Raw genomic sequence first — 24,902 nt, forward strand, 5'->3', positions numbered from 1 at the left:
TTCTTCAGTTTTAAATTTATTATCATATCTATTTTTTCCAAATCTACTGCTGTGTAACATGAACAAATTGCACATAACCATCTTGTCTTACTTGTTATAATTAAATTTGTGTAATTTGTAGGGGATTGGTGTTTTGTTATGTGATAAAAATTCTGGAGTGCAAATACATTGTGTTGTTATGTTGTAAAGGAAATAATTTTCCTTAAGGATTTTTTCTTTTCTCTTCTAGTTAATGTTGTTTTAATCAAGACACTTTCACATCTTTTAATCAGAGATTATAAACCCTTGTTTTTTTTTTTTTTTTGTGCAAAATTCATTAATCATCATTATCAGCTCTTCCCTTTATATGTTTGTGTGAAATAAGATATATCCATTCTCTTCTCTCTTGTACTTGGTCTTTGAGATCCCTCATTATGGCTAGGTCTTCATCTATCACCTTTTTTTAATTATTTCCTTGGTCTTACAGATGTTCGTCCTGCGCTAGTGTATTCATGGTTCTTCTGACTAACTGTTCTTTACAGATGTTCGTCCTGCGCTAGTGTATTCATGGTTCTTCTGACTAAACTGTTCTTTATTCCTTCACAATATTTTGATTTTCAACATATTTCCCAATTTTGGGAGGCCACATCTCTCCACCAATTCATCTTTAGTAACATTATATTCCCACCATATTCCAATTTTGAATGTTAACATTGTAAGGTCACACCCTTTCAAAATCTCTTCCATTTTCTTTGTCAGTGCTTATATTACTATTGCATGAAATAGTATAGGCATTGTGTACCCATCATAAGTTTTTTTCTTTTTACAATTGAAAAATATTAGTTTATTAGTACGGTAGTCTGTCAGTCTCTCTTTATTTCATTAATGGTTGTACTACTCTCTTTCTAATGGGTCTCTCAACTTCTACTTCTCAGTCCAGTGCCTCTCCTTTGTAACAGAAATGATATCCCTTCTAAGACTTGTCCGTGTATCACCACAGAGTTCTAAACTCTTATATCTTCCAAATTTGCTCTTGCTATAGATTCCATTTACCAAAAGTATATTGCTCTCTAGATTTTGTAATCTGACAGACCAGGCTGGCTGTGTTTATATGCTTTCATGGCTGAAAACCAAAGGGGATGAAATACAAGCTTTGTATGAACAAGAGCTAAATGTGGGGTTGCTAATTAGTATATTAAATAATTTTGCTGACAAATAGACCAAAAAAGGGCAATTTTGTGTCGTGGTTCATAAGGACTGCATATGCGTCAATATTATTCAGTTGAGAACTAATGTGACAGCTCATATCTATGTCAGTGCTGTAGATGCAGGCAGTCAAGTAAGGGTTTAGGGATGGTTTGGCACTTAGACCTTAATTTAGAAAAAAAGGTAGCTGAATGTGTTTGCATTATTCCTTTTATTATTAGGTTTTATTTTTAAAAGATTTATAGGAGGTTGATTCGAAGGAATCGTATACAGTACAGTAATAGATATGGTATTTACTTGACTTTACATTGTTTTCTGATTACCACTTACTCACCACTGGGCTAATGTGGTAGTCAGTACTATGACCTGTAGGCAAGATTTATCAAAATTTTAACAATAGAATTCATTATTTTGATACCTCTGGGCTATAGGATCACCCTCCCTCCTTCCCACTTCAAGTGGTTTATGTATTAATGGAAATCACTCTCATCTTTAAATTGTTTGGGCCATGAGGTAGGAATGGGGCTGTGGGAGCTCCATTTTGGGGCTACTCCTCTGGGTTGGCATTCCAACACGGACTACTCTAGATGAGAGTTAAATGTCAAGTTCTTTTTGCTTATAACTGAATGCTCTGTGACCAGGAGGTAAGCATCAAAATAATAGATTTTATTATTAAAATGGTTTCTGTATAATGCAATTTGTTATAAGCGTTTCTACTTTATAATTGTCTTTATGTCATGACCTCAAAGGTAATTTGGTGTTTGCCAGGGTTTCCCTACTTTGTATTATCAGTTACTGTGTACAATAACCTGTCATCTTCAGTTTTATGTTGGTTTGTATTTTTTGTTTATTAAATTTATTTATTTTAGATGTCCATACTTACTCTATAACAATTGTCTGATTATTTGATAATCTTATAATTCTCTTTTGGAACATTTCTAGGCTGGTACAGTTCAGTCACCAAAAAGTGACCTCATATTGGAGGAGCAGCATCGTTCTTGGTGCAGTTTAGGTTTAGTGCGTTCCGTCAGCTGCTCTCCAGTCTTGTGTAGAAGCTTGGCAACATCTCAGTGGGTTGGTCTGCTCATAAACCTCTCACAAACATATCTGGGACCTGCATCTTTATATCGCCGGGTAAGACTTACTTTGATTTTACCTCGAGCTTATTTTTTTTCATAATGCCCTTGAAGTCATGTCTTCCATTTTTGTATCTTTTTATTATTATTATTATTATTATTATTATTATTATTATTATTATTATTATTATTATTATTATTATTATTATTATTACTACTACCTGCTGAGATGCAACACTTGTTGGAAAATCAGGATGCTATAAGGCCGAAAGCTCCAAAAGGAAAAAATAGCAGTGGGGAAAGTAAGGAAATAAAAAAAACTACTAGAGAAGTAATGAACAATTAAAATGAAATACAGTAACACCTCATGATATGAAAGTTTCTGCATACAAAAAAATTCAAGATATGAGATGAGATACGAAGATATTTTCGCTTTATATAATAAAAATTTCATAATACGTAACGAGGTATGGTACTAGATTCGCTTAACTGCCGAGACAATTTTAAAATTTGCGCACCACCAAGCTGTAAACTCACCAGCATCCTCCCGTGCTCCCATTGGTTATCTTCTTACTCTGATGTTTGTTACTGCCATAAGATCCTGCTCTCCTATTGGTGAGCATCTATCCCATCATGCATCTACATATCGGCATTCCTCGGCCATTTTGTTTCAGCAGCGCTATCATTCACATTGATTTCGCGTTGGTTAATTCAATTTCGTGCCTTTAGTTACTATACTGTCATGGTGCGATATTCAATTTGTACATTATTAGCCATGGGTCCCACGAATGTTGCTGATGTGTATGGAAAGAAGAAGAGGATGCTTTCGATGGAGACGAAGTTTTGAAATGATCAAGGAGTATGAGTCTGGCATGTGGTTAAGTGGGATGGCTGAAATCCATCTCTAAACAGAAGGAAGACATCAATGCAGCAACACCTTCGAAGGGCATGACTTTTTTCCAGCAAGAGGAGTTACATCCATGATGAGAGACTGCTTCGCATTTTGGATTAAGTATAAGGAAATGGCTGGAGACATGATCACCGAGACGACAGTCTGCCACAAGGCCAGTGCCATTTTTGGTGATTTCCTGAGTCCTTAGGCCAAAGACTATGCAGGAGAAGGGACCATTGAAGCAGGCACCTCCAGAGTTCAAGGCTTCACGTGAGTGGTTCGAAAAATCCAAGGAACTGTTAGGCATCCATTCAGTGGTGTGGGATGGGTAGGCTCCAAGCTCGGACACGAAAGCAGCCGAAGCATTTGTTAAGAAATGTGACGAGTTGACTCTACTGGAAGGCTACAGTCCCCAGCAAGTGTTCATTTGCAATGAAAGTGGGCTTTTCTGAAGAAAAATGCCTCGTTGGAAACCTGTTGTGCAACCTGAGGTTGCCCAGATCATTACACTTGGGAGGTCCATAGGTCTGGACATCAATAAGGGCAACATCAATGAGCTTCTCGAGGAGCACCAAGAAGAGCTCATGGCGGACGACCTTGAGTTGGAGGCCATGCAAGTGAATATCATTCAAGAACAGGTCTCTAGCAGCGAGGAGTAGGAATAAGACCCTGTGACAACAGCAGAAATTAATAAGGCTATAGCTTGCTATCATAAAATGGCAGTTTTTGTAGAAAAAAGACACACAGAAAAATTTTACACAGGTCATGCTCTTGAGTATTGTAATGAGGTTTGCCTGCCTCATTTCAGGAACATTTTAAGAAGCAAACAAAAAAAAAAGCTTCCTTGAATTGTTATTTTTTAAAGAGGCCTTTAGTAGGCCAAGAGGAAGCTCAAAGTAATCTGAAATAATAGGTAACAGGAAGTAATGAAGAAATTGATGAAATTTAGAGGGTACAAAATGTAAAATAAGAAAAATAGAAAAAAAAAAAATAATTTTAGGTTTTTCGTAAAGTTAAGTGTTAATATTTTCTGTCATATGTTAATGTTTCTTAAAGTTAAGTGCTAAAGTTTTCTGCCATTTATTAGTGTGTTTCGTAAAGTCAAGTGTTTATTTTTCTGCCACCTGTTAGTGTTTTTTGCCATTTGTCCTACCCCTCTGTTGCCACTTTCGTTTTTGGACATCGCCTCATCCCAAAGAGAAGGTTTTACGTTTTTGTTATTTTCTATTTATTATTGCATTATGTTCTAATTATTTCATTTGCAGGTATTAACGGTTAGGTTAGTTATTGAATGATTTAAATGTACAATTTGTTCCAACACGGAGTACTTACCTCGAACTACTTTCTTAGGAGTATCTGGGATCTCCTCCCATCCGACCAGAGTTTTGTGTAGTTTACCCTATTCCCGTTTTCTATGAGGGGTAACCTCAGGCGGAGTGATACGCGCCCTGAGGCTAACCCCGGGTCAGAGAGCATGCTTGTTCAGGTCTCGACCTCCAGTAAGTTCTCTGGTTGCGTCGCGATATCATCTCGACGCTCTCCTTAACCCAGTGCGACCCTTTGTGTCCCCGACTTCCCTTTGTGTCTCACGCTGTCCCCACGTGGTACCTTTGTGCTTTAGCTTATTCTTTCCCTCTGCGTTCCTGTGTCTCGTGGTGCATGACTAGTGTGTGATGGAGCATACCTGCCGTTGTCCTGGGCCTATGGCCGGTAAATCGTATGGTGCTTTCCTGTCGAAACCTGAAGTAGACCCGCACTCCTTGTGTTCGTCATGTAGGGGCAGTGTGTGTTCCCCTACGGCCACGTGTCTGGAGTGCGTGTCCTGGAACGAGGTGCAGTGGGTGCGTTATGGCACCAAAATGAAGAAGGCGCTGAAGAGGTCACCTAATAAGCCGAACGTCTCTTCTCCTCTTACTTCGCCGGGTGTGTCGTCAGACCAAGCCTCCCTACCACCTTCCCCTACCCAGAGTAGGGGACGAGGTAAGTCCGTTGCGAGGAAGAGGCCTCTGGCCCTTCCCCAGGAGTCAGAGTTGCAGGATAGTGGGGTTGTGGCGTCATCCCAGGCAAGTGAGGGGCCTGAGGGAGGGTCGGGAGTGTGTGCGGGGGACGAAGCCCTGGTGCAAGCAGGGCTCGTCTCCTCAGATGACCCTATGTGGGGTAAAACTGTTCCTACCTCTTCTCCCGCCTCTTGGGCGTGCTTTTCAGGTGCTTCTGCAGCCGAGGGTGCCGCTGAGAGAGAGGACTCGCTGCCGTCGGACTCCCTCGCGTAGGTACCGCCGAAGACGCCCTTCAGGTCCCCGTTGAGGATGGAGGAAAACTTTGGAACCTGGTCCCCCAACAAAGAATGCCCACGCCCCCCTCCAGCGCCTTCAGCTACACTTCCGGATGTCTTCTTGCGGCCCCCGCCTTCCATCGAGCGTCGAGTGGACCCCCCAACGATGCGACGCGAGTCGGGCCCACTGGCGAGATCCTACAGGTCGTCGGGATCTTCGGCCAAAGTCCTTTCTTGCTCCTCGGAGGACGAGGCCCGGAGGAAACTTCATAGACGTCGCGAGAGGTCCGCTGGAGACACTCGTTCTCGCTCACGCTCCAGGTCCCGTCACGTGGGTAGACGATCCCGATCCCCCAGAAGGAAATATAGGAGAAGTGGCTCCCCGGGGGAAGAATGGGTTGTGATCCCACGCAGTAAACTCATCGAGCCGTCAGCAGTACCGAGCTCCTCAAGTTGGCACCCTAGGACTCGTTCTCCGGAGAGATACGCATCCTACGGCAAATACGACCGATGGAGGGAGTCGTCACTTCAGGTTCCAGCGGACAGGCATAAGTCCGCGAGGGTTCCGGCTCCATCCGCCCAGCGGAGAGAGTTGCCCCCTTGGTCTGGCAGCCTCGTCTCGACCCCCCAAGATATCTTCGAATCGGCAGGATCGTGAGAAGCGACTCCCCTCGTCGAGTAGACCCGCGGATGCCTGGACCTCTGCGAGGAAGGAAAGACCTAGGACGGAGGCCCCCGTCTCGACGGCGATGCCCGCCCTACGTCCAGAGCCACTGGAGTCGGAGCGGATCAAGTCGTCTCCTTCCCCCCGTATGGAGGCCTCCGTCGGAGGGACCCCATCTCAAGCAGTTGGACGCCCTATGGAGGAGCTAGACGTCAATGTAGAGGGTTCGGCAGCGGAGGTGTCAGCCTACAGGAGGGTGATAGGGCTCATCAGGAGGCATCATAGGTTGGACGATCCCGAGCCCTCTTCCGAAGAATTCTGGCAATCGAGTCTCAGCAGGCTAGTGGATGCCCCCGTCCAGTAGAGACCCTCTCTAGCGCTCCCGTTAGCCAGGGACGTTAGGCTAGGTAGGGCCCACGTGAATAAGATCGTGGCCAACCATGCCGAAGCCCCCAAGACCCAGAGTTTCTCCAAGCTGCTTCAGGGCCTGAAGTCGCAGAGCAAATTCTACCTGCCGGAGGGACATCGTGCAGGTGCTTGTACGGTGGAGCTGGCAGCCACCGTTTTAGGCCAAGGAGCAGCGGAAGAAAGGGCCTCTACAGCACCAGTCTGTTTCTCTCTGTCAGAAGCGACTATGATGGAGGAGATAGCTATGGACCTCGTAAACGTGTCTTCTTGGCTGGATTGGTGGGCTGCCACGCTAGTAGGCGTCCAGTCCTCCTACGACCTCATTATCCTAGAGAACCAGGCCTTACTGAAGGAGTTGATTAGCTCTGGAGGTAAGGCCCTGAAGTTCTTGTCGTACCAGTCCCTCGCACAGGCCGCCAACTGGGTTCTGCGGAGGAGAGACACAGTCCTCAATAAACTCGCCAGGCGCCTCCCCGACAAGGAAGCGAGGTCCCTGAGGAGCCTGCCCCTGTGGGACGATTCAATTTTCCCCCTGAAGGCGGCAGAAGAAACAATCGAACGGGTCAGGAAACTGAAGGACACGGGAGATTCCAGACCCCCTCCAGGGAGAAGACCCACCCACAAAAGAACCACCTCCGACGTCCCCCGCCCTCCTCGGGCTTCGCCTAGCCAGCCCAGGAGAGACGTCCCTACTACGGTCTGGTCGCAGCCACCGCAGCCCTCCAGTAGGGGAACAGCCCGGCTCATTCTCCGTTTAGGCCTTCCTACGCAGCGGCCAGAAGAGGGCGGTCAGGCCGTGCCTCTAGAAGAAGATAGGGGGAGAGGCCCCCTACTCCTGCCGAAGCCTCAGGGGGGGGATGCCTCAAACATTCTTGGCAAGCATGGAAGGACCACGGGGCGGACCCTTGGAGCGTAGCAGTCTTGAAAGAAGGGTACAGGTTACCCTTCCAAGCAGACCCCCCACCTCTAGTGCCAGATCAACAGGCAGAGTGGTTGGCTCCCAAGGACCCCTTGAGAAGGACAGCCCTGCAAGAGGAGGTCTCAGCGATGCTGGCAAAAGGGGAGGTAGAGCCGGTCAAGGATCCGGGCCCGGGGTTCTACAGCTGGCTGTTCCTGGTGGAGAAAGCGACAGGGGGATGGAAACCGGTCATAGACCTCTCAGCCCTCAACAAGTTTGTGTGCAAGACTGACTTCAAGATGGACACCCCGAAGTCGATCCTAGCGTCCTTGAGGGAAGGGGACTTCATGATGTCCATAGACCTCAAGGATGCATACTTCCAGATTCCAGTTCACCCCTCCAGCAGGAAGTACCTAAGGGTGAAATGGGGTTCCCAGATGTTGCAGTTCAAGACCCTCTGCTTCGGGTTGTCAACAGCACCTCAGGTCTTCACGAGAGTCTTCACAACGGTCTCAGCCTGGGCACACGAACAGGATATCCGCCTGATTCGGTACCTGGACGACTGGCTGTTACTTTCAGCCTCAGGTGAAGTACTGAGGGAGCAAGGCGCGAAGCTACTGCGGTTCTGCAACGTCCTGGGTATCATCATCAACCTGGAGAAGTCCCAATTGATACCCTCCACCAGGATGACCTATCTCAGAATGGTCGTAGACTCCCGGTTGGCGAGAGCCTTCCCTTCCGGGAAGAGACTAGACAACTTAGACCAGATCCTCCGTCCCTTCCTGTCGGGCCAGCCCAGGAGAGCAAAGGACTGGTAGAGACTGATAGACCACCTCGTGTCATTGGAGAAACTGGTCCCCCAGGGGAGACTCAAACTCAGGGGTGTCCAGTGGAATCTGAAAGAGCTCTGGAACCAGAGAAACCCCCCACAAAGTGATCCCTGATTTCCCAGAGACGAAAGGAACCCTGGAGTGGTGGCGCGTCAGATCGAACACCCTCAAGGGGATGCCCTTCGCAGCCGACCCTCCGGAGATGCTCCTGTTCACGGACGCATCCAAGGAGGGGTGGGGTGCCCATCTCCTCGGAAGATCAGCAAGAGGAAGTTGGACGGACGAGGAGAAAACCCAACACATAAACGTTTTAGAAATAAGGGCAGTGGGAAGGGCATGCCTGGAGTTCGCCCATCTACTCCGGGGGAACACCGTGGCACTGATGTGCGACAACGCCATGGTGGTGGCCTACATAAAGAAGCAAGGAGGACTAAAATCGAAGGAGTTCTGCGTCCTCACGTTGGAACTTCTGGAATGAGCCGAAGGGGAGCAGATCAGAATTTCAGCAAGGTTCATTCCAGGAAAGAGGAACGTCCTGGCCGACGATCTCAGCCGGATGGGACAAGTAGTAGGGTCCGAATGGTCTCTACCCCCGGAAGTGGCCAAAGCCATCATTCAGAAATGGGGATCGCCAGTGATGGATCTCTTCGCAATGAAACTGAACGCCCAGCTCCCCGTGTTTTGTTCTCCTGTGCCAGACCCAGAAGCGGCGTTCGAGGACGCCTTCCAACACCCTTGGGACAACCTCGACGTGTAGGCCTTCCTTCCCTTCGGGATGCTCAGACAAGTCCTCAACAGAGTACGGCGGGCGGACAACCTGTGGATGACTTTGGTAGCGCCCTGGTGGCCGGAGAGAGAATGGTTCGTGAATCTAAAGGACCTGGCGCGCCTTCCACCTTGGCCCCTTACGGACAGACCAGACCTTCTCCGGCAGCCCCACTTTCAAAGGTTCCACGAGAACCCTCGGTCCCTCCGTCTTCACGCGTGGAGGTTATCGAGTGTCTCCTGAGGAAGGAAGGCTATTCGTTGGTAACGGCAGCGAGGATGTCAGGCTATCTGAGACGATCATCGGCAGCGGTCTACCAGGCAAAGTGGGCCACTTTTACTAAATGGTGTGTCTCATAAGAACATCAAACCACTGAGGGCCTCTATCCCAGAGATAGCGGACTTCGTGGTCTATCTCAGGGACGTGGTTAACATGGCCATCCCGGCCATCAAAGGGGTCCGGGCTGCGCTGGGCCAAGAAGTCTTCCTCCTGAAGGGCATCGACCTGGGTGCCTCTAGACACATCTCAATGCTCATTAAGAGCTTCGAGCAGTCGTGCCCCCCCAAGCCGTTAGGGTGCCAGTGTGGGACGTGCCCAGAGTCCTGAAGATGTTGTCAGAACCGCCCTTCGAACCCCTAAAAGACATCGTGGACAAGGACTTCACCCTCAAAACAGTTTTTCTGCTGGCGTTGGCCTCAGCAAAACGAGTAGGGGAGATTCATGGACTGTCTTACGAGGTTTCACACTCGAAGGGTTGGCGAGAAGCTACCTTCAGGTTCGTGCCATCCTCCGTAGCAAAGACCCTGAATCCAGCCGTGTGGGATCCCAGGTTTGAGGGCTTCTCAGTGCCAGCAATCCCTCGGTCGGACAACCCGAGTATCTTAGGTCTGTGCCCGGTCAGGGCAATAAGGAAATACTTGGAGAGGACAGCCAGACTTCGACCCGGGTTCTAAAGTCTTTTTGTTTCCACAGGCCCAGTGAAGAAGTCAGTCTCGTAAAACACTATCTCCTTTTGGTTGCGGCAGGTGATTATCAGAGCCTACAGTAGCGCAGGGATTCCACTGCCGGGCAAACCCAGACCCCACGACATTAGGGGCTTAAGTACGTCGTCGGCATTCGAGAAGAATATGGCAGTGGGCCAGATCCTGAGAGCAGGCACCTGGGCTAACCAATCAACCTTCACAGCTCACTACTTGAAGGACTATTCGAGGAAGTCCCTGGACAGGTTCTCGATAGGTACCGTCATTTCCGCGCTCCAAACGATTTAAAGGTATAGCCTCAATGATAACTGCGGGTAGTAAGTCCAAGAGACACAGGTTCGTTTCTTAACCCCCTTGTTCTTCCTTCCCCTGTTCCCGCTCAAAAATTGACTCCGATAGCCCCCTGAGTCGGCTACAAGATACAATGTCATTGGAATGACATGTCTCCGAGGATTTCTTGCAGAGGTGAGTTACTTAGACACTAACATAAGTTTTTTGTTTAGTTTTACCTCTTTTCTCTTGTTTCTTGGGGTCAACAGAACCTAGCCTCCTATCTAGGTTCCTTGGATATGCTTCAGCACGGTCTCTAGGTCTGGAAGGCCACTCCCACCTCCTAAAGTATAAATCTCCTAAGAAAGTAGTTCGAGGTAAGTACTCCGTGTTAGAACAAATCACAAATTTTAAGTAATTTGTATTTTTCCTAACAGTACTTACCTCAAACTACTTTCGGGTAATGGTCCACCCTTCCTTCCCCGAGTGCCTTAATAGACTACTTAGAAACCTAAGCTGCCAAGAACTTGCTATAGGTCGAGACCTGAGCAAGCATGCTCTCTGACCCGGGGTTAGCCTCAGGACGCGTATCACTCCGCCTGAGGTTACCCCTCATAGAAAACAGGAATAGGATAAACTACACAAAACTCTGGTCGGATGGGAGGAGATCCTAGATACTCCTAAAAAAGTAGTTCGAGGTAAGTACTGTTAGGAAAAATACAAATTACTTAAAATTTGTGATATTTGGTTGTATTTCATTGTGGTAAGTACAGTTTGACCTTATTATAAAATTTGATGTGGTGTTTTTGTAGGGCTTGGAATGAATTAGGCAATTTACATGTAAATAAACCACCATACGAAAGCCACTCCGGAACTAATTAATTTTATATCTTGAGGCATTACTGTATTTTAAGAACAGTAATAACATTAAAATAGATCTTTCATGCATAAACCCTAAAAAGAGATTTATGTCACCCTGTTCAACATAAAAACATTCTCTGCAAGTTTTAACTTTTAAGACATACATTTTATATTTATGGTTTAGAATCACTTTGATATTTGAACTATAAATTCTAAAAGGCATGATTTTTTAATATGTAACTTCCCTGGTAGTTACATATATATATAGCTTAATCCCGCGTTTCATCGTGCACACGGCATAAATTCAAATTTTGCGGTAATCACCGCCAGGTGAGTAGGTGGTCATACCTGAGCGCCATCTCTCAGTAGGTAATGGAACCATTCCCAACATTCCTCAGAAATTTCCTGCCGTTGATCGAGTCAACACGTCGGAAATTCGTTTCGTTGTGGTTTTGCTTTGTCTACAAATTTGGTGAAGTACCCATTGTTTATTGTTTATGGCTTTCGCTAACTGCCTTTCGACTATCAAAGATATTGGATTTTCCTTTTCACACGAATAAGATAGTTTTTTGTTGGTCCAACTTGGACAGTTTAATTTAACTTGATTTTCAAGATGGCTCCTCTGTTGTTAAAATTTGTATGTAGGGCTAGACCGGCTTCCAAGCTGCTTTTGATTCCCACACAGTATGTAGCAGAGGGCATGTGTGTACAGTGGTACCTCTACATACGAATTTAATTCGTTCCACAACCTACTTCGGATGTAGAAAATGTTCGGATGTAGAAACGAATTTTCCCATAAGAATACATGGTAATTCATTTAATTCGTTCCTCAGCCTAAAAACCCATAATAAATCCTTAATAAATGGCTACACATAATTACACATAACAATAACATAGCTGCATAATATGAAAGAAGCATAAGAAAAGATAATTATAAAGAAATAATGAATAAAAAATTTGTTTTATTGCCACTTTACCTTAGAGACAGGCCAACGCAGGTGTAGGATTTGCTATGCCGGGAAGAGACGGACGATCGGCGAGAAGGTAGACATGGTGTTAACATGTTCTTTAAATAAATTCTCTCTCTCTCTCTCTCTCTCTCTCTCTCTCTCTCTCTCTCTCTCTCTCTCTCTCTCTCTCTCTCTCTCTCTCTCTCTCTCTCTCTCTCTCTCTCTCTCTTGTTCTTCTTTACTGTTAGTGTTAGAGACGTCTATTAATTTTTTTTTTCTGAGAGAGAGAGAGAGAGAGAGAGAGAGAGAGAGAGAGAGAGAGAGAGAGAGAGAGAGAGAGAGAGAGATTAAACAAAAAGAGATTAAACAAAAATGAGATTAAACAAAAATGTGTTGTGTACATATGATTTTTAACAGCGTTAACGAGTTGAAAGACAGTTAAATGTAACTAAAAAAACAATATCAGCGAATCTGAATTCCTTTATTAACTAAAACAAATACTGATACAAACACTCATGTGCGTATGCACAAACACACACACACGCACGAGGAGACACGATCGGCGAGGAGGTAGAGATGGTGACTGCGATAATATACCATAACTTACACTACGGAAATTTTAATCTAACTTAGCTTATTTATTTATTTCTTTAATTTTTTTATTTCATATTTTTTACATTTTTTTTCTTTTGATTTTTTATTTTCATTACTTTCAGTGACGAGTTACGGTATGTTATCGTAGTCACCATCTCTACCTCCTCCACGACCGTCTCTCTTATTGCGTAGCAATTCTTGCACCTGTGTGTGTGTGTTTGTGCATACGCACACGAGTGTGTTTGTATCAATATTTGTTTTAGTTAATAAAGGAATTCAGATTAGCTGTTATTACTTTCTTAGTTTCATTTAATTGTTTTTCAACTCGTTGACGCTGTTAAAAATCATATGTACTCTAAACACATTTTTGTTTAATCTCTCTCTCTCTCTCTCTCTCTCTCTCTCTCTCTCTCTCGGAAAAAAAAATAATAGACGTAGACGTACCTAACACTATAACAGCGAAGAAGAACGAGAGAGAGAGAGAGAGAGAGAGAGAGAGAGAGAGAGAGAGAGAGAGAGAGAGAGAGAGAAAATTTTATTTAAAGAACATGTTAATGCTATGTTTAGAGAGAAACAGAAAAAGAGAGAAGTCTTATTTAAAAGAGCTTGTTAATGCTATCTTGTTTTTTTTTTTTTTTGCTTCACTCTTTTCTTTCTTTCTGTTCATCACGCTTGCCCTTCTCACAAATGATCGTTGCCAACAATCTCTTTGTCCTTTATCCCTATCAACAAAAGGTGTTCTATCTCTTCCAGGGTATTGCTACGATGTCTTGTAATAATGGTGATCCCCTTTGATGGTTATTTGCTTTAATGGCTGCCTTCAGCTTGATGATCCTTGAGATCATAGGCCTATTCCGGCCATATTGTTTAGCCATACAGTATCACTCACATGCACACTGCTCTCATGTTTTTCTATAATTTCTTGCTTCAATTCTAATGAAAGAATTGCCTTCTTCCTGTACTGAAACTTAGCTTCTTAGGCACCATGATTATAGGTAAAATCAAAAAGGAAATGTGAGAAAAGGAAGAAAATAAACACTATTAATAACAGACCAAACAGAGGACAACCACACGATACACACAAGAACAGAGAACTGAGCACTCGACGCTCAATGGCGTAATGTTTACTAACTGAGCACTCGACGCTCAATGGCGTAATGTTTACTTCGTGTGTCGAAAAAAAATTTGGGTGTAGAGTCAAAAATTTGCTCGAATTTTACTTCGGATGTTGGAAAATTCGGATGTAGATACGTTCGGATGTAGAGGTTCCACTGTATTTGTTTTCTTTTCTATGTTCGTAAGATTGAAATGGATAGGATCAAGGAATTTTTTCCCGCTACTTTATTAACTAACGAACAACTCTTAAAGATATAATGGAAGGAAAAACATTATGACGTCACAATCATGTGACGTAAACTCTTAGCAGAGCGAGATCTGAATGCCTTGAAGGAAATCAGTCCGCCATCGCTATGACGTCACAATCTTGTGACGTAATCTACGTAGTATGACTTGCAAATATGTGAATTATTTTCTTTTTCTTGCAAGAAATGTTAAAATACTAACTTACTAAGCATAAGTATTTTTTTTATAATGTAGGGAGATATATTATTATTAAGTATATATTTGTCCTATTAGTATAATTCCTTTAGTTAATTTTCGATTTATATAGAGATTTCACGAGTGTACAGTCAATTTACGCTACGTAGTACTCTTGACGATCGTTATAGTTTCACAATACTTTGTATCGTTATTTAATATTTCGATTTTGAGAATACTAATATTAATCATATAGCCTATTGTATTTTCTTTCTAGCCCTTGGCAGAAGAGTATAATCTCTCACAACGGCCAGGTCTATTATGGTCTAATGTGAAATAGTTAAAAGTGCTAGTGTTCAGTGGCACGTAAGCATGACGCAGTGCATTAGAGGGTGCGTCCGTTCGTGTCCGTCATACTCCTAGCCCGGGACCTCTTCCATGCTCCCCAACCCCTGGGAGAAGGAAAGTCGAAAGGCGAAGGGAGATGTCAGACCTTGATCAGCGAACGGACGTCCCCTCGAGCAATCCTGTTGACGCATCCCAGTACGGTCACCCTCGCCATTAGAAAGGCGAGGTAAAAGTGTTATCCTCGCCATCGGTTGACGCAGCTCCCAGACAGAGTTGCGCGTCTTGGAACTGAGCGTCGAGATCGCTCTCTCACAGCGATCTGGACGCGTTTCAGGAGGCGGCATAGATCTTGTCGCTCCCTCACAGGATGCTGGACGCATGCAGCATGCGCGACGCATGCTGGACTCTCGCGAGGAGGATGCTTCCTCGCAGCATGCTGGACTCATGCAGCTTGCTGAACGCATGCAAGCGGGCTGCTTTCCCGCGTCAGGATCGCGAACGTCATAGTTCGAAGCGCGCTCTCGCGGCAAAAATGCACGCAAGCTGGAGAGCTCATGGACGCTCCCTCGCAGCGATCTGGACACGTTATGGGAGGCGGCAAGGATTTTGACGCTCCCTCACAGCATGCTTGACACATGCAGCATGCTGGATGCACGCGAGCTGAACGCATGCTGTACGCACGCGAGTTGAACACATGCTGTACACACGCGAGCTGAACGCATGCTGTACGCACGCGAGCTGAACGCATGCTGTACGCACGCGAGCTGAACGCATGCTGTACGCACGCGAGCTGAACGCATGCTGTACGCACGCGAGCTGAACGCATGCTGTACGCACGCGAGCTGAACGCATGCTGTACGCACGCGAGCTAATGAATGCTGTACGCACGCGAGAAGAACACCCCGCGTCAGGATCGCGAATGTCACAGTCCCGAGCGCTCTCGCGGCAAGAACGCACGCGAGCTGCAGCGCTCATGGACACTCGCTCGCAGCGATTTGGACGCGTTACGGGAGGCGGCAAGGACGCTCGCTCACAGCGTGCTTGACACAGCATCATGCCTGTCAGAGCTTCAACGGTCCATTACGTCCCTGTTGACGTTTACAAGTCGCTATCAGAGGTAGCTCACAACAGCATCAGCATGCTGGACGCAGCAAGACTCTTCCTCGCAGCATGCTGAACGCATGCGGGACGCAAGCATGCAAGGCGAGGCGTGTGCTGTCTCCCACTCGTTCTCCTTCGGAAATCGCTAACCCTTTAGAGGATGTGGCTGCCCCACAGAGACTTTTACAGCCCTCTGGGGGGATTGCTGAGTGTCTCAAGGAATGCAAGCAAATGAGGCATTAAAACCTATGAAGCCAGCTTCCTTATCAGGTATGCCAGGATAGATCTCAGAGGAGGAAATGCAGAAAACTCTTCATGCAGCAGATCTTAAAGACTACATGCAGTTCTGGCAGACTTATATCCGGAGGACTTTTTAGCAGGCTGTACCTCGGAGCCCGCCCTCCCAGTTTTTGAAGGGCAGACCTCAGGAATCTTCCTCTTTCAAGGAAACAGTGTTAGCCAGATCGGTCTAGAGATCTTTTTCGACTCTGAACGATTGGATTCTCAAGAGAAAGAACAAGGAAGGACAACCTTTCCCTTCCTCCTACGAGATTGGCTTCTAGATCATGTGTGTGGTACAAGCCTGGGGAGGTTCTCGGTTTGGAAGTTCCTACCTTCTCCCAAGGAGACTTCTCCTTTTCGCTGACGCCTCACGTAGTTCAGCCATGACTAAGGCTAAGGTGATGCGGTCCACGTCGGAGATGGATTACTTGCTGAAGGGCATCTTCAGAACAATCGAGGTCTTCAGCTTAATGGACTGAACTCTAGAAGTCCTCGCAGACGTCACAGATGATAAGAACGAGACGCAGATGCACCTTTTTGCCTGTCTAGATAAGCCGTGAGGAACGGGTTGGTCGAACTCATAACTCTTTTTCACAGGAGGTTTTATTGAGAAAGAGCTATGCTGTTTTCTTTTCTGTCGTCAGGATTGACTCTCGCTCAGAGAGCAGAGCTCTTGTATGCTCCCTTGACCAAATTCTTCTTCCCTTCAGAGCTAGTGAAGGATTTATCGGCAGCTATTACGCACAAGCAACGTAAGATCTGCTTACAAAGGACTGCGAGGAAGTGCTTCCGACTAACCTTTTAGCCAGGAAGGAGAAGGAAGCTCCTCCCACGCGTCAGCCCTTTCGTGGGAGAGCTTGTCTAGAAGAGGACAGAGAATGGCTGCTGGAGGGCAACCTCGTAACCCCAAACAGCAACCGAAACCCAAAAAGTGAACTCAATCTCCAGACACAAGTATTCCACTACTGGCAGCAGCTCTTTAAGAGCAGGTTAACCAGATGCTGTTGAAATCAGCCATAGAAGTAGTAGAGGACACCTCTTCGGAGGGTTTTTACAACAGACTTTTTCAAGTTCCAAGGAACTCGGGGGGATGGAGACCTGTTCTGGACGTCAGTCCCTTGAACAAGTTCGTCAGCAAAGTAAATTTGCCATGGAAACTTCTGCGTCAGTCCTAGCAGGCACCAGACAGGTAGACTGGATGGTGTCATTAGATCTGCAGGACACATATATCCATATCCCAATACACCCGAACCACAGAAAATTTCTAAAATTCGTGTTCCTAAAACTACTTATCAGTTCAAAGCACTCTGCTTTCGACTGAGCACAGCTCCCTACGTTTTTTACCCGAGTGGTTGCCAACGTGGCTCGCTGGCTACATCTAAAGGGAGTACGGATATCTATGTTCCTGGATGATTGGCTACTCAGAGCAAGGTCGCAAGAAAAGTGTCTGAAGGCTTTTCAAATTACAATGTCCTTGACGCAACAGTTAGGTCTGAAGGTGAACCTGGCCAAATCTCAACTGACACCTTCGTAGAACATCTTTTACCTGGGGATGAGAATTCACTCGGTGGTTTTTCGGGCTTTTCCAGCCCCGAAACACATTCTAGATTGCCTAGTAAAGGTGCGACACTTCCTAGACATACGGTCCTGCTCGGTGAGAGAATGGATGAATCTCCTGGATACCCTCTCATCGATCGAACAGTTCATTTTCCCTGGGAAGACTTCATTTACGGCCTCTTCAATTTCATCTTGCAAAATTTGGACGAGAGGTCAAAGTCTAGAAAAGTGGATTCCAATTTCTCTGGGGATCAGGAATCACTTGAGTTGGTGGGACGATCCCAACAAACTCCTGGAAGGCCTCGAACTTTATCAGAGGAACCCCGACCTAATGTTGTATTCCGACGCCTCAGACATGAGGTGTGGTGCAACACTGGGGAAGGCCGAGATATCGGGTGTGTGTGGAAGAGTCTCAGAGGGAATGGCACATAAACATCAAGGAGCTAGTGGCCATTCACCGAGCGCTAATATACTTTCAGGAGGAAGTCCAAGGAAAATTAGTTCAAGTCAACACAGACAACACCTCAGCGTTGGCCTACATCAAGAAGCAGGGAGGCACTCGTTCAGACTCACTTTACGAGGCTGCGAGAGATCTACTACTGTGGGTGAAAGCGAGGGACATAACCCTGATAACTCGCTTGATAGAAGGGGAAAAAAAACGTGAGGGCGGACCTTCTCAGCAGAGGAAAACTAGTTCTAACTACAGAGTGGACCCTACATCACGAGGTGTGCACCAACCTTTGGATGTTGTGGGGTCAACCCTCGATAGACCTCTTCACTACACAGATGACAAAGAGGTTGCCAGTGTATTGCTCTCCAGTCCCAGACCAGGAAGCAGCTGCAGTGGACGTTTTTTCTCTTGGACCGGGGGGACCTAAACGTGAATGCTTTTCCTCTGTTCAAGATCCTGGACAGAGTCCTGAAAAAGTTCAGGGAATCGCACGATGCCCGCACGACCCTGATAGCTCCGTTTTGGCCCATGAGACCTTGGGTTGAAGAAGTGATGGAGTGGCTGGTAGATACCCCCAGAACGTTACCAAGTCGGAGCGATCTACTCAAACAGCCACACATGAGAGGTACCATCAGAATATCCCAGCTCTCAATCTGACTGCCTTTCGACTATCGAAAAGCTGGCAAGAGCGAAGGGCTTTTCAAGGGAAGCTGCATGAGCTATCACGAGAGCTAGAAGGACATCCACTATTAGAGTTTACCAATCGAAGTGGGACGTGTTTAGAGAATGGTGGAGGACTAACAAACTTTCCTCTACCAGTACCTCTATAACCCAAATAGCAGACTTTCTGTTGCATTGGCGAACAAAAGAGAAGCCGGCTGTACCTACCATCAAGGGTTACCGCAGCATGCTAGCCTCCGTCTTTCGTCACAGACACATTGATGTGTCAGGTAACAAGGATCTCTCGGATCTCATTAGAATTTTTGAGACCGCTAAGAGGAAGAACAATCCAACCCCCTCTTGGAACCTGGGTGTAGTCCTGGGCTTTTTGACCTCAAGTAGGTTTGAACCCCTTGACAAGGCTTCTTGGAAGGATCTTACCAAAAAGACTCTATTCCTAGTTGCATTGGCTACAGCCAAAAGAGTAGGAGAGTTGCAAGCCATCAGCAAGAAGGTGGGCTTTAATGGAGACAATGCAGTTTGCTCCCTTCTGGTAGGCTTTCTCGCCAAAAAACGAGAATCCTTATCGACCTTGGCCAAGATTTTTTACCATCCCAGGGCTATCTCACTTAGTTGGACGGGAGAAGGAGAGAGGCCTTTGTCCAGTGAGAGCTCTGAAATTTTATCTGCACGCATCCAAAAACCTGAGAGGACAAGAGGACAACCTCTGGTGCTCAGTTTAAAAGGCCCTCTTTGCCTTTATCAAAGAATGCCCTGGCTTTTTTTTATTAAGGATTTGATAAGGGAAACTCACCAGAATTGTGAGGAAAGAAGTTTCCCAATCCTAAAGGTAAACCACATGAGGTTAGAGCTATAGCAACTTCTATGGCTTACAAGCACATAAGGCAATGAAGTCAATTTTGGAAGCTACTTTCTGATGAAGTAAATCAATCTTCGCAGACTGTTATCTTAAAGATGCCCAGACCTAGTATGAAGATTGTTGCTCCCTGGGTCCGTAAGTTACCTCCGGCGTCGTAGTTGGAGAGGGGTCTACTGCCTCTTCCCTACAACCTTTTTTATTATACACCTGTATACCCTTGCCTTTTTTTCTTGTACTTGTTTTCACAAATTGTCTGTGAAGGTTGTTGCAGCCTTCCACAGTCTGGGATGCAAGTCAAGTTAGTTTTTATGGTGTGTGTTTTTAGTTTTCGGAGTAGGTGGTCAGAAAAATTGTTCATGGCTATGCCAGGATAGCAAGGGTGGAGGTCTAGCCACGCTAAGGTCGAGGACCTTGTGGCAGCCCCACAGAGACTTTTACAGTCCCCTGGGTGGATCGCTGAGTCTCTTAAGGAATGCAGGCAAATGAGGCAGGATAACTATGAAGCCAGCTTCCTTATCAGGTAAGAACCAGATTATTGGTACTACTAATTTGTAGCTATTAATAATTATACGAATTCCCGACGAGATGAGGTTTTCTAACCCGCCACCAATGGTGTCAATCAGCTATATATATGTAACTACCAGGGAAGTTACATATTTAAAAATGGTATTTTCATTTTAAAATAAATCTTTTAATATACTTACCTGGTAGTTACATATATAAAAAGGCGCTCACTCCTCCCCTCTGAAAACAGGGGCATGGAATTTCTGAGGAATGTTGGGTATGGTTCCATTAACTACTGAGAGATGGCGCTCAGGTATAACCACCTACTCACCTGGCGGTGATTGCCGCGAAATTTGAATTACTGCCATGCGCGTGACGAAACGCGGGATTAAGCTATATATATATATGTATATATGTAACTACCAGGTAAGTATATTTAAAAATTATTTTAAAATGAAAATACTATTTTTATTTGTATCATTTAAATAAACATTGATTTATTTTGACTACTTATTGATCAGTTTATCTTATCTCCTACAGATTTTATCCCTGCGACTCCTAGCATCTGTCTTGCCCCATCGAATTGATGACTTAGAAGAAAGACAAATGCTCCTAGACCGTATATTATCTTTGCTCGGCAATACCCTTCTCACATGTGCTAATGACCCAGCTATCAGTGCCACTGGTAAGTTTTCTGTATTACATAAAAACATACATTTTTTATCACTATTAATAGGTATGGGCATGACATTTATGTAAAAACTTAACTTTTGCCCTTAGAAAGAGTTAAGGCATATATTGTTATTAGGGGAAATATTACTTGATAATTAGTAGAAGTGTTACAGAAATATATAACCCATAACTTTGCTTAGCAAATAGTCCATAGCACTAAGACCTTGTTATTACTTGTCCTGATGCTTTCATTGCACATTACTAAATTGATTCTTCAAGGTTTGGTTCATCTTTTCATTTTTTTCTCATAAATCGTTTAGATACATACAATAAATTATTCTTAAGCATACCTTATGCTTCACTAAGTGACTTTAGTAGGTTTATTGTTTTTGTAACTGAAGGTGAATATCTAAAATTTTAGAGATTCTAATTTAATATTTGACGTGACGTTCTTTTCATGAAAATTAGTAAAAAAAAAGTTAATTTTTTATTCCGATGAAAAGGGTTAGATTTTTGTTATACTGGTTTACCACCTGCTCGTGTGTCTTTCTGTCCGTCAAGGTATTGCTTTAGTTATTATGAGGCTGTAAATCATTTCAGATTTTACTGTATCTACTGGGCATGTAGACTTTTTTCTTAATATAGATTAGTATTGTCCTTAATTAACATCACGGTTGTTTTTATTTTAGATTAATTTTTGTTTCTACATTACAGGTAGAAAAGTTCCTGGAACATGTGTAGCCATTACATCTACTCATTCAAGCACAGTTGTAGAGGCTGTTGTAGCCCTGGTCCGAACACTTCATGCCTTGCCAGTGTGGAATGGTGTCATCAACGATTCTATAACTGAACGTCTAAGTCTGGTCGCACAATTGCTCTCTGACTTATCACAGTTCCAGTTTAAGGTTTGTCCCTGTAAAATTTTTGATCTTTGAAAATATTAGATGATGATAATATTTAGGCATCTTGTTTACTGTCTCAAAAGTTGTTGAGAAAGTGGGGTTTCTGCTGATCTCTCAGTATAATTGTCTTTTAGGTTGAAGATTGCCGTCCGGGTAGTCTTGCCGGACAAGCTACTGGGGTTGCAGCTTCCTTGGCCATCATTGGTGGTGTTGACACTAGACCCAGACTAGGGGGTGATGTATTTTTGGATGACGGATGTTTAGGTAAGTAGAAGACTTAATAGTTAGTGTGTCTTCCTTTCAACTTCTTTTTTGATACAATAATTCTTGCAACACTTAATCTCATCAGTATGGCATGCTGGAAATAATGATCTCAAGAAGTAATTTATCAAAATGCTGAAAGTAAATTCCATTTATAATAAATTCCTTTGTTGTTATTGTGATTGAAGCTGAAGTGGGTTTGCTAGGTACGTAACAGTTTACCTTTATTAGCTCGTCCACCCTCAAAGATTTACATGACTAGACACTTGAAGAATTTTTAAAGATATAGTTTTGGTAGAATGTCTGGTGTTATATTGCACACTCAGTTTTTCAAAGATACACATACTTTTAAAAGTGAATAGCATTTAATTCTTTATAAATGAAATTGCTTTATACTGTACTGTACTGTATTAAGTAATGAAATAAACACTATTTTGGTTAGCTGTTTTTAATATTACAGTAGATATATTAGTTATAGAGTGGTTCATTTGTTTATTTAAATAGCAGAATGTTATATTCACAGTTTATTGTTTGTGGCAAAGCATGGCAGGATATGAAGAGATGAGGTTACTGTTTTTATTTTATTTTCTCGTTTATGTTTATGAAAAAGTTTCTTTCTGAATTCTTGGTAAAAACTGTAAGAAATATGAAAATCTCTCTCTCTCTCTCTCTCTCTCTCTCTCTCTCTCTCTCTCTCTCTCTCTCTCTCTCTCTCTCTCTCATATATTTATCTGGTTTGAATATTTTATATATTTTTACCTTTTTTTTTGTATCTTTTGCTGCTATAATTCACTTTTCCAGTACATAGTATATGATGTATAATTGAACATTTTGGGAAGAAAAGTGCAGCGCCTGGTATGTCATGTAAGACATCATTATGGATTTTGTAGGTTATTTGAAAATCTAGTTTAATTTAGTGGTCCTTTTAAAGATGTTTTCTTAATCACAAGCCATTCTTTGGGTACTGGTACATTTTAAAGACAGACTAGACTGCACTAAAAGACTGGCTTTCAGTAATCTAGAATTTAACTTTAGACATTCACAAAATCTAGCAGGAACTACACTTGGAGGCTAGCATATTGTAAACTAGAGGACTGGGGTAGGTACAGTTTTTACATTTTCAATATTAAACTTAGCCGGTGATCATATAAGCTGTCAGCTCTGCTGCCCGACAGAAAAACCTAAGGACAAAATACGCCAGCGATCGCTATACAGGTGGGGGTGTACATCAACTGCGCCATCTGTCGAGCAGGTACTCAAGTACTCCATGTCAACACAGAACCAATTTTCTCTCTGTCGTGCCACTGGCAAGACCTACTAAATACGCTGTTACTAACTGGATTTGTTTTCACAACTATTTGGTGAAGTACACTATTCTAGTTTTGAGCTTTCGCTATGCAGGGGTTTTATCTTCATCTCAAAACTTGAACTCGTTTTGGATAGATTTAATTATGGTGACAAAGAGAGTATGGACTCTCTTTCACTTTTAAATGGCCGACCCTTCCCTTAGACGGAAGTGTGTTTAGGTTTTTAGTAATTTTGCTTAACACGTTATAGATCTATATATTTTATATCTCTCCGCCTTTATTAGGCCTCTTCGATTAACTTTCCATTTATTATAAACATATAAAAATAAATTTTAATGTTTTGTTTATATGCGACCTTTCCTGATAGTAGGCGGTCCTAACTTGGAACCGAAGTTAATCAACGTTGAGCCCGTTATATCGTATTTAGCCTTTAAGGAATTTAAAACTTTTTAAATTTAATGTTTTATGAAAGAATTTCTTTGATAGTCTTCGTACTGTTTTCAAAGATGAACTAACGTTTAGTTTTTTTAGACTACGCAGTTGTTGACGTTCAGGACGTTCAACATGCGCTCTATCGTTACGATAGAGAGAGAGTGTATCACGGTTTCACTTTGCAGTAAGAGTAAATCGATTCTGACGTTTCGTTCATTCTTTCTTAACTTAAATGGTTTAAATTCTAAATTAAAGGAACTTTTTATTTGGAAAACCTTTCAGTTTTTTTTCCTTTAGCCAAATAACATGTTTTTTTGACGATATATAATTGGGCTCTTCTCTCAGGTGCGAAATCAAGAGAGAAAGAGAGAGAGAGATAGAGACGGAGGGAGAGAGAGGAGAGAAAACGTTCCGTTCAAGCGGGTAACGTTGTTCTCGTGTTACTCTCCTCCCTAGTCGCTGTACGGGGAAGAAGGTAAAACGTTTCTAGGGTTTTATTCTTGTCCCCAGGCTATGTGCGGTGAGAGTTTGTAAACGTAGTTTATTTGAACTAGTGTTTAGTCTCTTTCCCAGCCACTGAATTCTTTATCTTTATATATGTTTTCTGTTTTTGCTAGTATTAATGAGCTGCATTATACGACTGTTTTCGCAATTACTACCTTTTAATGAAGGGTAGAATTGCGTGTTTCAGGTAGAAATCAGTAAAAGTTTTGATTTCAGTGAAATAAGTGCAAAACAGAAAATCGAAGTGATAAAGTGATATGCGCAAAGTGTTACAGTGTTGCGTCCGAGGGTTCGTCTGTTCGTGCCTGTCGTTCACCTAGTCCGGGACCTCTTGCAAGCTCCCAAGCCCAGGGGAGAAGTAATGTCGAACGACTTATGGGTTCGTCAGGCCTTGATCAACGAACAGACGTTTCCCTCCGTGGTTTCGGGCGTATCTACCCAAGATCGCCCCACCCACACAAAGACGAGAGAGCCCATTTACTTCTCGTCTGCGGAAGAGCTTTCTCGTAAGAAACCATGGACCAAGGTCTCGCAGCTTATTAAGCGCAAGTCGGTCCCTTCCGCGCAAGTCCAACGGCCCAGTTGTAGCCACTGGGTCAGTTCGGACTCGCTGCAGTCTTCCGACGACTGCTCACCTCCTAAGAGAGGCAAAGCGGTACCGCAACAGGCAGTAACACCGTCTGTTGCCGCACCTGCTACTGTAGACCCTAAGTGGTCTTTGCTGCAGACCATGCAGACACAGTTAACATCTTTAATGCAGGAGTATCGTGCGGAGAAGGTTGACGCTGCACCCGTTAGCCTACAACCAACCACGGTTGTGCGTTCAGTTGACGCTGAGGCTACCTTCTCCCGCACTCCG

General features: G+C 44.1%; 1 protein-coding gene across 1 annotated transcript in view; it reads left to right on the plus strand.

Moving 5' to 3' along the window:
• The window catches only part of HERC2 (E3 ubiquitin-protein ligase HERC2), a 496,511-nt gene that overhangs the window by 241,746 nt on the left and 229,863 nt on the right, over nucleotides 1-24,902 (plus strand). The window contains exons 37-40 of the mRNA XM_068391274.1: nucleotides 2,128-2,319; nucleotides 20,506-20,650; nucleotides 21,352-21,542; nucleotides 21,674-21,803. Of these exons, the coding sequence (XP_068247375.1) occupies nucleotides 2,128-2,319; nucleotides 20,506-20,650; nucleotides 21,352-21,542; nucleotides 21,674-21,803 (658 nt within the window). The remainder of the gene's footprint in view (nucleotides 1-2,127; nucleotides 2,320-20,505; nucleotides 20,651-21,351; nucleotides 21,543-21,673; nucleotides 21,804-24,902) is intronic.

Source organism: Palaemon carinicauda, chromosome 17, assembly GCF_036898095.1.
Source record: "Palaemon carinicauda isolate YSFRI2023 chromosome 17, ASM3689809v2, whole genome shotgun sequence".
NCBI lineage: Eukaryota > Metazoa > Arthropoda > Malacostraca > Decapoda > Palaemonidae > Palaemon > Palaemon carinicauda.